At 37.7% G+C, this 14504-nt stretch overlaps 1 protein-coding gene across 4 annotated transcripts in view; it reads left to right on the forward strand.

Moving 5' to 3' along the window:
• Window positions 1-14504, forward strand: part of LOC129780217 (pseudouridylate synthase RPUSD2-like) — a 619255-nt gene that overhangs the window by 519988 nt on the left and 84763 nt on the right. For 3 of the 4 annotated variants that reach the window (XM_055788249.1, XM_055788247.1, XM_055788246.1), the window contains 3 exons: window positions 8634-8721; window positions 8847-9069; window positions 10384-10471. In XM_055788249.1, the coding sequence (XP_055644224.1) occupies window positions 8634-8721; window positions 8847-9069; window positions 10384-10471 (399 nt within the window). The remainder of the gene's footprint in view (window positions 1-8633; window positions 8722-8846; window positions 9070-10383; window positions 10472-14504) is intronic. The other variant, XM_055788248.1, reaches the window with a different exon arrangement.

A 14504-nucleotide genomic window follows, 5' to 3' on the forward strand; every position in this document is an offset into this window, starting at 1 on the left:
TCCAGGATCAGATTTCTGTATTTATACCCTAATTGCGCTTGAGAGCGTGTTTAAAAAAAATTCTAAAAATCATGGTGGCCACCTCCACATTTGCTACTGCTCTCATTACTTTTATTACCTTGTCACAATCCTTATCTCGCTGATCATAATACTACTGACTCCTGTGTTCAAGTTGGTACATGTTATAGACATTATTTAATTAACAAATACTTTGGGTTTCGGTCAGAGCAAGGGTTTTTTTTGTTATCTCTCTACGAATCAGAAATCTCGTACACAATTCAAATTATTGATAGCATGTTATTTAGCTTCGGAATTGAACGGAGAAATATAATTTCAAAGCTCGCTATAAACGTGGAAAGCCAAATGTTGCGAATTATCGAAGAAAATAAAATTCATGTGACAGAAGAGGCCACACTGTGCCACTTTGAATGTTGTGAAGATCATCAGAAATCATTTGCTGTGAGGGGAAAATTGTTGCAGCGCCAAAAATAATAATGCAAGATCGTCAAAAATGAGTCATAAGCTCCACAGGCATATGAATGTGATTGATGAATTGAAAAGTAAAAAATATAACTTAAATATTTCTGTGGGTGCTGTATAACATGTTGCATGATCATTTAGTCGATAATAGAAATGGCGCTCACATACACATACCAAAAACTGAACTAAGTTTTCAAGCAGTTGACTGTATGAATGTTTCATGATTCAATCAAGCTTTGGTATGTGGTGTCTCAAGCAAAATATGTCTGTGCAAAATTATTTTTAATGATTTTCGAAAAAGCAGAATCATGCTGCTTTTAACTCGATTTTGAAACTATAGATTTTTTTCCTGCACGAGTTATAAACAAAAATATTGGAAATAGAAAGAATATATTTATGATTTATGATTCTTGTGAAAAAATTTCTGTAATGTTACGAATATTAGAATAAGTAGCAATGTAAGTATCTACTCCTTATCGAAAAATATTAGACTGGTACTTTTACTCCACCCATAGAATGCGCCCTGTAATATGATGAGCTGAAATCGGATCTTTTATATAATAACTAGCTGACCCGGCAAACGTTGTTCTGTCATATAAATTATTTCTAGTGAATATTTTGGCTGTTCAATAAAAATATCTAATGTATTGTAAGCGCGTTTAAATGTTTTAACGAACTATAAAATTAATCGATTGTGATCTATGAAGGATAGATTCCACGTGGATATCGAGTAGATATGTGAAGGTTTGACCGTGTATTGCATTGGACCATGGGAAAGTGGACTTCCCGAACCCGAGTGTGATGTGAAGATAGAGATGAGATGTATGACCTATGACCTATGATCTAAGTACTGGGTTTCGTTCATGCTTTTTGGAGAACGCCTTGTACAAATTCCATCTGCCATGCAAGGTGATAAGAGATTTAGATCACCTCGTAGGCAATGAACCATGTTTGTAGTAATAATATCGAACAGTCACCCATATTCCGGAATCCGATTGCTTTGAATCTCGATCGGATCTTACGATTCGTCTTTTGCATTCTGAAATACGATTGACCTCAATTCGTTCGTGCTATGAAATGTGGCACTCTGGAGCAATTTACTCTCTATCAGATTAGCAGACACGAAAGCAATTCTAAATTGCTAAAATTTGCATGAAAATCATTACCCGATGTTGTTCAAATACTTAGGAGACAGTCCTAACTCAACGTTTCTTCTATAAACCTCTTTGCATTCCCGCTAGAACTTTATCCATAATATGAAATCATTATCAGAGACAATTGTGAATGTGTTCTCCTGTTACACAGAACACATATTAGAGACTTCATTTTTTCCGTAGAGTCCTTCGTGGATCACACCATTGAGGAAGAGGCGGATTCTTCGGCGGAAGGAGGGCTGGATTTTGATAGCTCAGGAATCTGGATACTCGTTCACTTTGGTCTTATGGAAGACCAAACCGTTTGGATGAGGCTCAATGTCGAATTGCATGGCGATCCGTACAGGTAATTCTGATTCGATCGGATTTCAGAATACAGGAGAACAGTTGATCAGTAGATGGATCTGAGATTTCCGAGGAAATTACTCTATCCTAAAAACTAAAAATGTGCGTATAAGGTAATCCTTGCTTTTGTCATTCAATTTCATTCGAATGAATCCAGCAACATGTTGGATGGAACACGTGTAATGTTGTAATGGAGCTCATTAAAGACATCATCTCTTTTATTTGAACAAAGGCTGTGTTGGTGTTGCTCATGATAGCGTCGCGCAAGTGAATTTTTTCTGTTGATTGTGTCACAGGAATCGCAGTCGTTCGCTCTCTACCTTTGCGTATATGTTGACCATGGATGATGGACACAGCTCAAGACGTCGTAGAATGACGTTGTTCTGACTGCGTCAATTCCTCAAACGACACACATAAGAATCTATGGAGCACACTCTCTAGTTTGTTTCGTCTCCTCCAACCACATGTTTATAAATATTATAATAATTCAAAACGAGTAATGATGTTCTTAATGATTGGAGTAACTGTGGCGCATTGGATCTACACACATGCCGTTTTTTTATCAGGATTAACCACAATAGCGTAATTGTTACTTCGCATTCCGAGCATGTGTGTGTTTGGAATAATTTCAATGATTCATTGTGCACATCCAAAAAGGCTTCCAGTTCGTCGGCGATGTGCCTAGCTTTAGACGAATTGAGGTTACTTGCGTTCGATGAAGAGGACGAAGTGCCATCTGATATTCAACAACGTAAAAAAAATCGTCCTGATTGGAAAACGTACGACGGATCATTCATTTGGTATTATTTATATAAAAATACAAATATCGCGATTAAAAATAGGAAATAGGGGTACACATTGGTTATATGTGTATTTTTTCAAACCAAATTTATGCAAGAAATACAAAAAAAATAATGCAGCAATATTCAGGAAAAAATTTCATGCACCCAAATCAGCATTAAATATACAATAATCGGCATCCTAACGGTATCATATATAGTTTACGACCTATTCTCGTGCCTACCAAGTTTTTGGAGTATAATTTCATTGAAATCGGTCAAGTCGTTTCGCGGGAGTTCGACCAAGAACATCGTGACACGAGATTTTATATATATAGAGAAGAGATATCCTTATTTTTTTTTATCCCATTTATTTATTTGAGGCTCATTAGCATTTTAGCTGTAACAGAGCCGAATTTCAATCGTGTACATGTCACATGGTTATCATATCTATAATTAGCACATTACACAGTTGCCATTCGCCAGTATTCCTTCTATACCATTACATATGGTACATTCACACAGTAGCCATTTAGGCGTAAGGGTATTCTTACTGTTCTACCATTATCCAGTTGGACCACCGGACAGCGGAGACAGTTGATTGATCATTGTTGAGTTATTTATAGAACAGCAGCCCGTTGTGTCTTGCAGAGATGAGCAGTTGTATGGATGAATCGATCTTATTTCGACCGTGGATCGATCTCCATTCGCTGTTGATTATTGTTGCATGGACGTAGCTATTCTGTAACAACACAAAGATGGTCAATGAGGGCCCTGAGTTTTGAACTCACGATCGATCGCTTACTAAGCGAACGCGCAACCATTGTGGCTACGGAGACCCCCAGATATCCTTATTTTATATATAAAGAAATGCATAGTCAACTTTTTCGATTTTTTTCCAATCATTTCAAATATTTTTTAAGTATTCTATTGTTCTATTGTTATGTGATGATATTTTACACGAACGTGGGAAAATCTCTGTTTTTTTTATAAAGATAATAGTACGAAACTTCACGAGTAGCTTTAAAATCAGGTTTCGTTACCTAATTTGAAAAAAGTTGAAAATAACTCAAATCTTGATGATTCCAATTCAGATCACCGATTTCCTTTTGTTTTCCTGTTATAAGTGTTTTTACTTTTCGGTTGCGTGTTGGAATTTGCTGTGCTTTCACCTGCATGTCGGAACTTGTTGCTTCTTGAAATCATGTCATGCACAACATCTTGCATTTAGTGGAAGTAGGGATGAATGGAATGATGTACGGAATGAAAAATTTAGACGCAAATTCGCACTTCCCAACAGTGCGTGAACAAATTACATTTCGAGCTTTGAGATAAATCGTATCGTAATTATCCAACAACGTGAAAGCGAGGAATGTGGACGTCAATATTCACTTACGCAGAACAGAATATCAACTATATGCTCCCTTTAACATGCTTCTACTTACATGCTTACGAAAACAAAGCAAAGCAAGAGACTAGTAATTAGTTGACCCAAAACCTATGTAGTACTTAGTCAAATATGTTACTTTTGAAATACCGCACAAAAAAGTCGACCAAAAATATCACACAAGAACAGTTTGACCGTATTTGAAAACTCTTAATTTTTGATCCGCTGATTGATTTTTGATTCTCTTAATGAAAAATGGAAAGTATTTGAGTGAACTGAAAGAAATACTTAAGTGCACTTCAAATGTTATTTTTTTTTGTCATATTCATCATATATGTTTAATTTATATTTCCATTTCAATTTCAATCTTATTTCACGAACTCTTTGCACAGCGTGCTTCATATTTGCTTAAAGCTTATAATTATACAACATTGCGTATTGAAAACAATAATGCGAATTTCCGTCATATCAGTTTACCTGCGAATGGCAACATTTTGTAGGGCCTGTTTAGTCACACAAAATTTCTCCTATTCTTTAGTTTTCAGCTCATGCTTCTGCGATCAATTCAGATGGTATAAAACTGCTCTTCTTCCTAGAACTCACCAGCGCACTAATTGATTTACAGTTGCTTAACTCTTTTTCAAAAAGAGTTTTTTTCAAAATGTGTACCGAACACGATTTTTTAAAGCTGCTGGTGAAGTTTTGCACGAATTATTTTTATGCGACTTTTTTGTGCGATCCCTATCCCCCGCACAAAAAAAGGTTTGCCTGTATTCATCCTTTTTTAAGGGTATATCTTTTCCATGAACCGTGGGTAAAACAGGCACCAGATGGGCATGAGATGAATTTTAATAGCCAACTGTTGAATTTCATATTTATGTTGATTAGTACCTGTCCTACATGTCACTCCATGATGTTCGTGCCCCTTCTCAACGTCAAAGTTTTGTCAAAAGAGGAAAATATAATCAAAAATGGATAACCATATATGATTTTCGCGATCATTTTTGATGGTTTAATTCCAAAATTTGTTTCATTGGTTTTCATTTCGGTAGGCAAATTAACTTATAAACGGAGTATTGTTGCTTTTTTTCCATCCATTTCTTTACATGTCATTTGCATCTCACGAGTGATTAATTTGTACGCTTCACGTATTACAGTATATTTCCGTTTACTTTAATATTTTTCTGTTTCATCCGCACCACAGGAATGCTCTATTAAGCGGTTCATTTTTATTGGGAAAAATAATCATTTTCATGACACACGAAAACGATATATTGAACTGTGAAAAAAATGTATTCTTGTTTTGAGATTAAATGGATTTTTTGACCTTTCCTGTGGTTAAAAAAATCAATGAATCAAAAAATCCATCTCGAATTTCAAAAATTTACCCCATAAAAAATGTTTACCACCTCGAAAAAACACCCTATGCAAAATATCAGCTTAATCGGTCTCGAGGGAAATTGGCGCAAAGCGGTCAAAGTTTTAGTTTTTTGAAAATCGACAAATCACCCAAGGGGGGTAATCGGGGTTTTCGAGAAATGAACAGTTGAGATCTAGTGTCATCTAGAAAAAAAATTGTCAAAGATCTACACTCTGGGACACTCTTTGACAAAAAAAAATCGAGATAACAGTAAATTTCGACAAGTAATTCAATTTTACGACATTTGGCATCAACTTTTTTTTTTGATTCCGGTGATTTTTCGGTTTTTAAAGACTCAAATTTTCACGTCTGCGTAAATCAAGTCCAAATGAGGTAATATTTTTCATAGGGTATATTATCGAGCAAATCAATAATTCGCAGCAAGTTCCGAATGAAAAATCGAGATGAGTTTTTTTATTGGCACCCAAAACCATACGTTTCGTCTCGTATTCAAAAAAAAATGTCCCAGTGTCGATTTCTGACAAAAAAAAATTCAAGATGACAGTAGATCTCAACGTTTCATGCAAGACATTTGACATCAATTTTTTTTTCGAAAACCCCGATTTCCTTTACTCCCCCCTAGGGTGATTTTTCGATTTTCAAAAACTCAAACTTTTACCGCTTTGCACCACTCTCCCTTAAGTCCGATTGAGCTGATATTTTGCATAGGGTCTTTTTTCGAGGTGGTGAACATTTCATATTGGGTAACTTTTTTAAATTTTAGGGTTGATTTTTTCCCATACATTCATTGGCACCCTACTGTCCGTATTACCTGTAGTGCCCCTATCCTTACATCGCATACTCAAATCTCAAATGACAAATATTATCACTAAATGTTCCAACGTCTCAAAGCATAACAACCATCTGTACTGTGTGAACAAACAGCTGTTGATTGCACATTCCGTCCCAACTCTTGTTCATTCTTTATACGATCATCCATAGTTCATACGATCATCCACTCATCAACCCTGGCAGACTACCGACCTTCGTCGACTCAAAACCGCTAAGAAGGCTGCACTTAGAAAATATTCGAAATACCGTCTCCCATCCTTGAAACAACGATACCTACAACTGAACCATCAGTACCAAAAATCAAGCAAACGATGCTATTCAATCTATCTACGTCGTATTCAGCGCAAATTCAAGAGTAATCCTAAATCTTTCTGGAAATACGTCGATGAGCAACGTAAGGAGTCTGGATTACCGTCTTCTATGTTTCACGATGGACATGAAGTGTCTGACACACAGGAAATTTGTAGCCTCTTCTCTGCTAAGTTTTCCAGCACTTTCTCGAAAGAGAATCTGTCCCTAGACCAGCTCTTGAGGGCCACAAGAAACGTTCCAATACAGTTCGTTGTTCTGAATCACCGTGGATAATGCAATGTTGGAATCGGGCATCAGCAAATTAAAATCCTCGAATTCCGTCGGACCAGATGGAATCCCAGCATCAATTATGAAAAAGTGCGCAGCTTTGGAAGAAGGCTCACATTTTCCCCGTTCATAAAAAAGGCGATAGAAGAAACGTCGACAACTACCGAGGTATCTCCGCTCTGAACGCGGCTTCTAAACTGTTTGAGCTTGTAGTCATCGAATCGATTTTCACTCACTGTAAACATTACATATCAATCGATCAACATGGTTTCATGCCGAAGCGTTCCACCACAACGAATCTTCTTTCGTTTACGACATACATTGCTGACGGAATGTCCGGAGGTATGTCCCAAACGGATGCGATTTACACGGACCTGTCCGCCGCCTTTGATAAAATCAACCATGACATTACGGTGGGTAAATTGGATAAGCTTGGCTTCAGCGGCAATGTTCTACATTGGCTCACATCATTTTTGGTCGGACGCTCTCTCGCGGTTAAAATAGGCGATTGTTTCTCCGCAGAATTCCCTGCTACATCAGGAATACCTCAGGGGAGTCATCTCGGCCCTCTGATATTTCTCATCTATTTTAAAGACGTAAATTTCGTCCTGGAGGGCCCTCATCTTTCATTCGCCGATGATATGAAAATATTTTTCCACGTTAACTCGGAGGCTGAAGCCTTGTTTCTTCAACAACAACTTGAAATTTTCCAGAATTGGTGCGTGGAAAATCGTATGACACTGAATCCAAGCAAATGTTCCACGATTACTTTCACAAGAAGGAAAGATCCTATTCGCTACAACTATTCTCTCGACGATGCTCCTCTAACTAAACTTGACTGCGTGAAGGATCTAGGAGTGTATTTAGACTGTGAACTGGATTTCAAAACTCACGTCAACTACGTGGTTGGAAAAGCTTCCCGTAGTCTTGGATTCATCATGCGCACTGCGAGGGATTTCACCGATGTACACTGCCTCAAATCTATGTTCAGCGCTCTAGTTCGTTCAAGTCTGGAATACTGTTCAGTAATTTGGAATCCGCACTATCTGAACGGAGTCAACAGAATCGAAGCTGTACAAAAGCGATTTGTCCGGTTCGCCTTAAGACGATTACCCTGGAGTAACCCCCATCAGCTACCTAGCTATGAAAGCCGGTGCCAACTAATGGCTCTTGACACGTTGCACGTGCGAAGGGATGTGAACCGCGCCTTATTTGTATATGATGTGCTATTGGCTAGGACAGAATGCCCAGTTATTCTGGAGAACATCAACCTTCTGGTTCAACCTCGAACTTTACGTGACCACGCTTTCCTCCGAGTTCCTTTTCGTCGTACCAATCATGGATACAACTCAGCCATATTGGGTCTTCAGCGTCTGTTCAACAGAGTAGCTTCTGACTTCGACTTCCACTACTCAAGGAATGCGGTTCGGCAAAAAATTTTTTAACAAATACGTAGATTTCATTAATATCATTGGGGCGAAATTCCGCCTGTTGATAACGATTAAATAAATAAAATAAATAAATAAAAAAATAAATTCTGACCTTGGTCACTCGCCATAAAGAATAATAATCGCCAATAAATCTCGTTTCGGAGGCCCGGGCTGACTCTGTTTTCACCTTCAGTTCATTGTTCGGATTCGGTAGCTATTCTTCACACCCGCTTATGTTTTTTTCTTTTTCTCGTTGTTCCATTCCAGGCTAAGCTGGAAACCAAAGCACTGAAAGCCAAACGGCCCGGCTTCACGGATGAGCGGTACCACGAAACGTCCTATTACATCGAAAACGGTAAATGCTACTCATGGCAAATGTTTTATTCATTTCCACTTTCGTATGTGAATGTCCAAATGTTGGTGTGGTTACGTTCCGTAACTGAACTCCAGAAAGAATATTTGATTATTAATTATCCACAGGTCTCCGGAAGGTGTACCCCTACTATTTCACGTTCACCACGTTCACCAAAGGCCGCTGGGTCGGCGAGAAAATTCTGGACGTGTTTGCCCGCGAGTTTCGCGCCCATCCGGCCGAGGAGTACGAGCGGTGCATAAACGCCGGTACACTCACCGTCAACTACGAGAAAGTGCCAATAGACTATAGGTTAAAGCACAACGATCTCCTGGCGAACATCGTACACAGGTAAATAGAGTTCACGCCTTGCCGCCTGTTTCGGTTAAACTTTGTTTTTATTGTCACACTTTTCAGTAGTTTATAGAAACCGCGTAAATATAAAGAAACCAGCCGCGACTGAACAAACCAACTATGTAAAAAAAGCTCTTAGGACTCTAAATTGTAGACTCAGTCAAAACTGAAACGAAAAAAAAAACGATACCCAAGTTCACATTAAAACCCAAACTAGGTTACGACATACTCAAACAGCTACTCTCGTGTACATAAATTTCAAGCCTCTCTGTCAGCGAATAAATCATAGCTTAACATTTGACTCGAAGAACTGAATCAAACACGCACACATACCCTCTCATGTCTATCTTTGCTTCGTTACTTTCTCTCTTTTATGTAACCATCAAACCTGCTTCCTTGCCATATTTGTCCCATGATAGTGTTCCCTATTTTACTATCCGCACACGCGATAAAAAGACTTGGACGTCTCAAAACATACCACTTTCAATGCACAATCCCGTGTGCTTTTCACTTCGATGAAAAACTTGCTTCCCGTATTAAAAATAATTGATCAAAAAAATCATACGGATTATATTTGAAGAATCAGAGTTTTGTTCGTTTTTTTACAAATGTACATATTGCAAGAATAAATCGTAAACATAATTGCAGCAGGCTCAAATGCGTTTTTTCCGTAATATGATTTTCGGGTTTGACTTCGTAACAATGATTCATTCCTCAGCAGAAATCGTTTCACAGTATCAATACAATGGAAACGCATGGTGTTTTCCAACATAGATTAACAGTTTTTCTCGTATCTAATGTTTATAATTTCGTTTTTCTGTTGATTATAATGTATTTTACCATCATACAATGTCACATGAATGCCTGCTCAAAATTAACTAAGCAAATTTGGCGTTGTAATGGTGTCAAACCGATGAAAACCATATTGCCGAACCTCACGCATTCTGAGAGTAAAATTTACACTGAAAACAGATCAAACGGTCCCACAATTTGCCCATTCAGTCTTCCCATACAATCTATCCTTCATCCGGTGTGTTTATCCTTTGACATAACCATTCATTCTCCAAACAATCACCAAAATACTAATCGACAGCGACGTAAACATTCACAGCTCGTGAACAGTAACCATCCGTCCCCACCTGTTTTTCATTATTTCATTGTTTTACCATTTCCGTTTTCGTTACGCGTAGTCCGATATAATAATAAAAAAAAAACCAAAACACGCCCCAACTAGTGCAATGAAGTTGATAAAAACCGACAAACCGTTCCAAATGCCCAATTTCATCTACATATGAGTGTTGTATTTTCCAGACATGAAGTTCCAGTTACTAGTCAACCAATCACAATAGTGCACATGGACGACGATATTGTGGTTGTGAATAAACCGGCATCTATACCAGTAAGTGGCTTAAATGACCGCCATTAGTGTTATTCTACTTTCACGTTATTTATTTTCGTTCTCTGCCTCTATTACCTGTTACCTCTGTTTGTTTGTTCGTTTGTTTCCTCTTTCCTTTCACTCTGTATAATCCTAATCATACGAGATTTTTACCTGACCTTTTCGACTGCTTCCCATGTTTACTAACCGATCGCCTTCCCCACTTTGCTGCTGCTGCTGATTATTACTCCATTACCCAAAAAGCGGATGATGGGAACCAGTGTTACCATCCATATGTCATTAACCATTAAGATGAAATGTACTGTGCTCATCTTCTACTCCGCGTGTGCGAGCAGCGTTCGTTCGATTGTTTGTTTGCCTACTTGCTTGAGTTCCTCGATTAATTTTATTTTGTTCCTCCGCCCAAATGTGTGTATTTATATGGGTGTGTGTTTATTTGGCTAGCTGATCTGTTTCGTTTTTCAATGCCAAATAAAAGCGGGGTGCACTCACACACGCCTGTACCCGTGACCACAACAAACGTTGAACAGAAACACCCACCAGCGGGATTTGTGGTGTGGCGTTCGTTTGAGAAGATTTCCTCCTCAGGCCTCTGGTTCTGAGGATCGACAGTGACGATGGGAAGCGATGCGTTGGGTGAAGGAGGATTTTTTTTGTTTTCACAAATTCTTTTACAATTCTTGCGGAATCGTTATAGCGACTGCTGAAGTGCTTAATTTATTACATGTATTCCATTTTTTGTTTTCGGGGGCTTTCACAAAATATTCTCCATTTATAAAATTCATGTTTTGCTACAAATTCTAGGATGACATACTAAACAATGGGCCAGATTTTCGTCAAATTTCAATCTTCCGAGCTGTACTTGTTCTCGCATGTCTATAAATTTACCTTTCAAAATACAATTAGGGAGAATTTTACTCTAGAAATGTTGATGAAAATTAAAATGATGTAATCGGTACAACGTTGGAAAGACTGTTAGCTTTAAAGATCTGTTGGATGATGAAATAGGTAGTTTAAGAATTGTAGCTTCTGCTTCGGAAACATTCCCAAATGCTGTCCTAAGCTTCTCACTATTTTTAGAACGATCGATTTCATATTTTCTATCCAAACAAAATGTTTATACAGGGTGGGCCATTTAAAGTGGAAGGATTTGTTTTTTCAATAGCAAAGTAAAGAAGCGGAATTTTAAATTTTTTTTTTGAAATTCATTTATTTTGGTTCAAGGAGATTTGGTCTAACTACTTTTTGATTATGATATCTCGTAAATGACCGCCTCTGGCCTTGACTGCAAAATGTGCCCTTTTTTCGGCATTTCCCATCACTTTGCCCAATGTTTCGGCCGATATGGCAGCAATTTCTTGTCGGATATTGTCTTTCAGCGCAGCCAGGGTCCTTGGTTTACCAGTGTATACCTTGGATTTTAAATATCCCCATAAAAAAAAGTCAGGAGGCGTCAAATCAGGTGATCTCGGTGGCCAGTCATAATCGCCGTTTTTCGATATTAATCTTCCGGGGAACATTTCGCGCAATAATTTGGTCGTGGCAGCCGCTGTATGGCATGTAGCGCCGTCCTGTTGGAACCAGTAATTGTCCAATTCATTTTCACGAACAAATGGCAATAAAAAATCGGTTATCATTGTCCGATAACGCTCCCCATTCACGGTTACCGTTGTTCCATTTTCGTTTTCAAAGAAGTCCGGGCCGATGACTTTATCGGTATAAATGCCACACCACACAGTAACTTTTTGGTCGTAAAGAGGTTGCGTTTCGATGAATTGAGGGTTTTCAGTAGCATAAAACCGACAATTTTGTTTATTCACTCCTCCATTCAAGTTGAAATGCGCCTCATCAGACATTATGATTTTTTGCCAAAAGCCACGTTATTTTGAATGTACAGCTGAACAATTTCAGCGCGTTGTTTAGGTGTGTATTGTCCCATGGTTAAAATTGTACTGAAATGACGCTTCCAACGCGGTATGACATTTGTTAATCTGACATCTCTGTCAAAAGTTATGGGGTTGCCAGATGCTTCCACTTTAAATGGCCCACCCTGTATTTCATCGAAAACCACTATCTTTGAACTCAGTTCAGACTCAAAAAAAAACAACATATCAAACTTATAAGACGAATGAGCTTTTCAAACAAAAGCAACGAAATTGTTTGAAAAAATTATTTATCTTATAATTTTGATATATTATCTTTTATCTAGTACCTTTCATTTGCATGCCTAGTTTAGACGTTGCGAGTTAGCACTCAAGTCGACCAAGTCAGTTACTGTAGTGCAGTTATTCACACCGAGTGAACACATCATGACAGGTGGTGTCCTGTGTGAGGCGAGTTACGAGTTACTTCAAAGCTTTTTTAATTCTACTCCCACTCGCTTTCCCCCTCCATTCCAAAAGCAGAATTTTACGTTTAGTATCAGTATTGCCAGATGTGAAGACATGTTAGACGATTTCTAAGAATATGTGAACATATGGAAAACCAGATCAAACCATCATAGTTTCTAACGGTATCATGGTTATTTTGTTTGGCACGCCTTTTTTAGATTACAGGTAACGGAAAATGATTTTCTGAAATCTAAAAACATTTGGAAACTTTGATGTCTCGTGAGGTTCGGTATCCCTGCACTTGCTCCAAAAATTAGTACTGTTACGGCGAACCTGGACGACTGTTGGCGGACACGGGCGATAATACGGTGGAATTCGTTGCGATGATGAACAAAGTCCTTTTCGGGATCTAATACTGAGCGTCAATGCGTCGAAGTCCAAATCTTTTATTGAAACCTCCCTTTTCGAAATGTACAAGTTTATTCGATAACGTTTCGATCAGAACTGAACAATTCTATCCTAGCTATAAATTGTTTGACTCACAATATGAGTTATGACAATATGAGTTGGACAATTCAAATATGGTTCACAATTTTTCTTATGTTCTAACGTAAGATCTCCAACAAGTACAAATCATATAATTTCTACCGCGTTATATGAAGACCAATGACAAGATAAATTATAAATTATTTTTATTGAATCGAAGAGTTTCTTTTTTTTTGTTGAAGAACAGTTTCTTAGTTTATTTTTATTTCATTTTTTATCATTTCTTTATATAAAGACTTGTAAAATTATATAATTTTTCAACACTCATCCTCGCTGTCAGATATGAGTCACCAAAATCATCTACTTTTAATGGGTGAGATGTTATCCTCACTTGGTTCATGTTCACATTGGTTTTCAATTGTAGCTTTTTTTCTAGCTCCACTAAAACCTCTCTATAGGGAGCTCAGCAATTTCTTAACTCTCTTTTAAACATTGCGCTGCGCACTATTTGAATGAAATGAACTTCTAATACTTTAGCCAAATTTAGCCCTTTTTCACATCTTGTAAATCAAGATTTGGCACCCATTAGTTCTCCATATTTTCCTTTACCAATGCACCTACCTCAAGTGCATCAATTAATTCCATCAGTTCATCCTCATTTAAAGTTTCTTCCCCAAGTACTAATTCTCTTACACCCTGATGGCTTACTACAAACCTACTTACTACACGGTTCTAATACACTTTAAAATAGTAAATTCATTCCACACTTGAGCAACAATTTTATTTCCACTATTTTCTAATCAGTCGAAAATGGTTTGGAAATGTTTGAGTGGGTGGTACATTTTTAAAGCGGAATGACTCCTTGGTCCAAAGGTTATATTAATGACGTGGAAGAATAAAAACAATTTTAATTATTGGATGATCCAGTTTTATGCTGTGGCAACCAGCGTTATCAGGAACCAATAAAACTTCGAAATGCAATTTTTTTTATCGTATACATTTCCACTGCCAGGATAAAACAATTATAAAACCAATCCTTAAATGAATCTTGAGTTATCCAAGCTTTCCTGTTAGATCGCCAGAATACATGCCATTGGGTCTTATTAATGTTTTTCATTACACGAGGAGTTAAAGAACGATTTATTATCATCGGTTTCACCATCAGGGTCCCTGATAGATTGCTGCACACATGAAGAGTGATCCACCGTAACAACCAC

The sequence above is a fragment of the Toxorhynchites rutilus genome, chromosome 3 (genome assembly GCF_029784135.1).
Source record: "Toxorhynchites rutilus septentrionalis strain SRP chromosome 3, ASM2978413v1, whole genome shotgun sequence".
Lineage (NCBI taxonomy): Eukaryota > Metazoa > Arthropoda > Insecta > Diptera > Culicidae > Toxorhynchites > Toxorhynchites rutilus.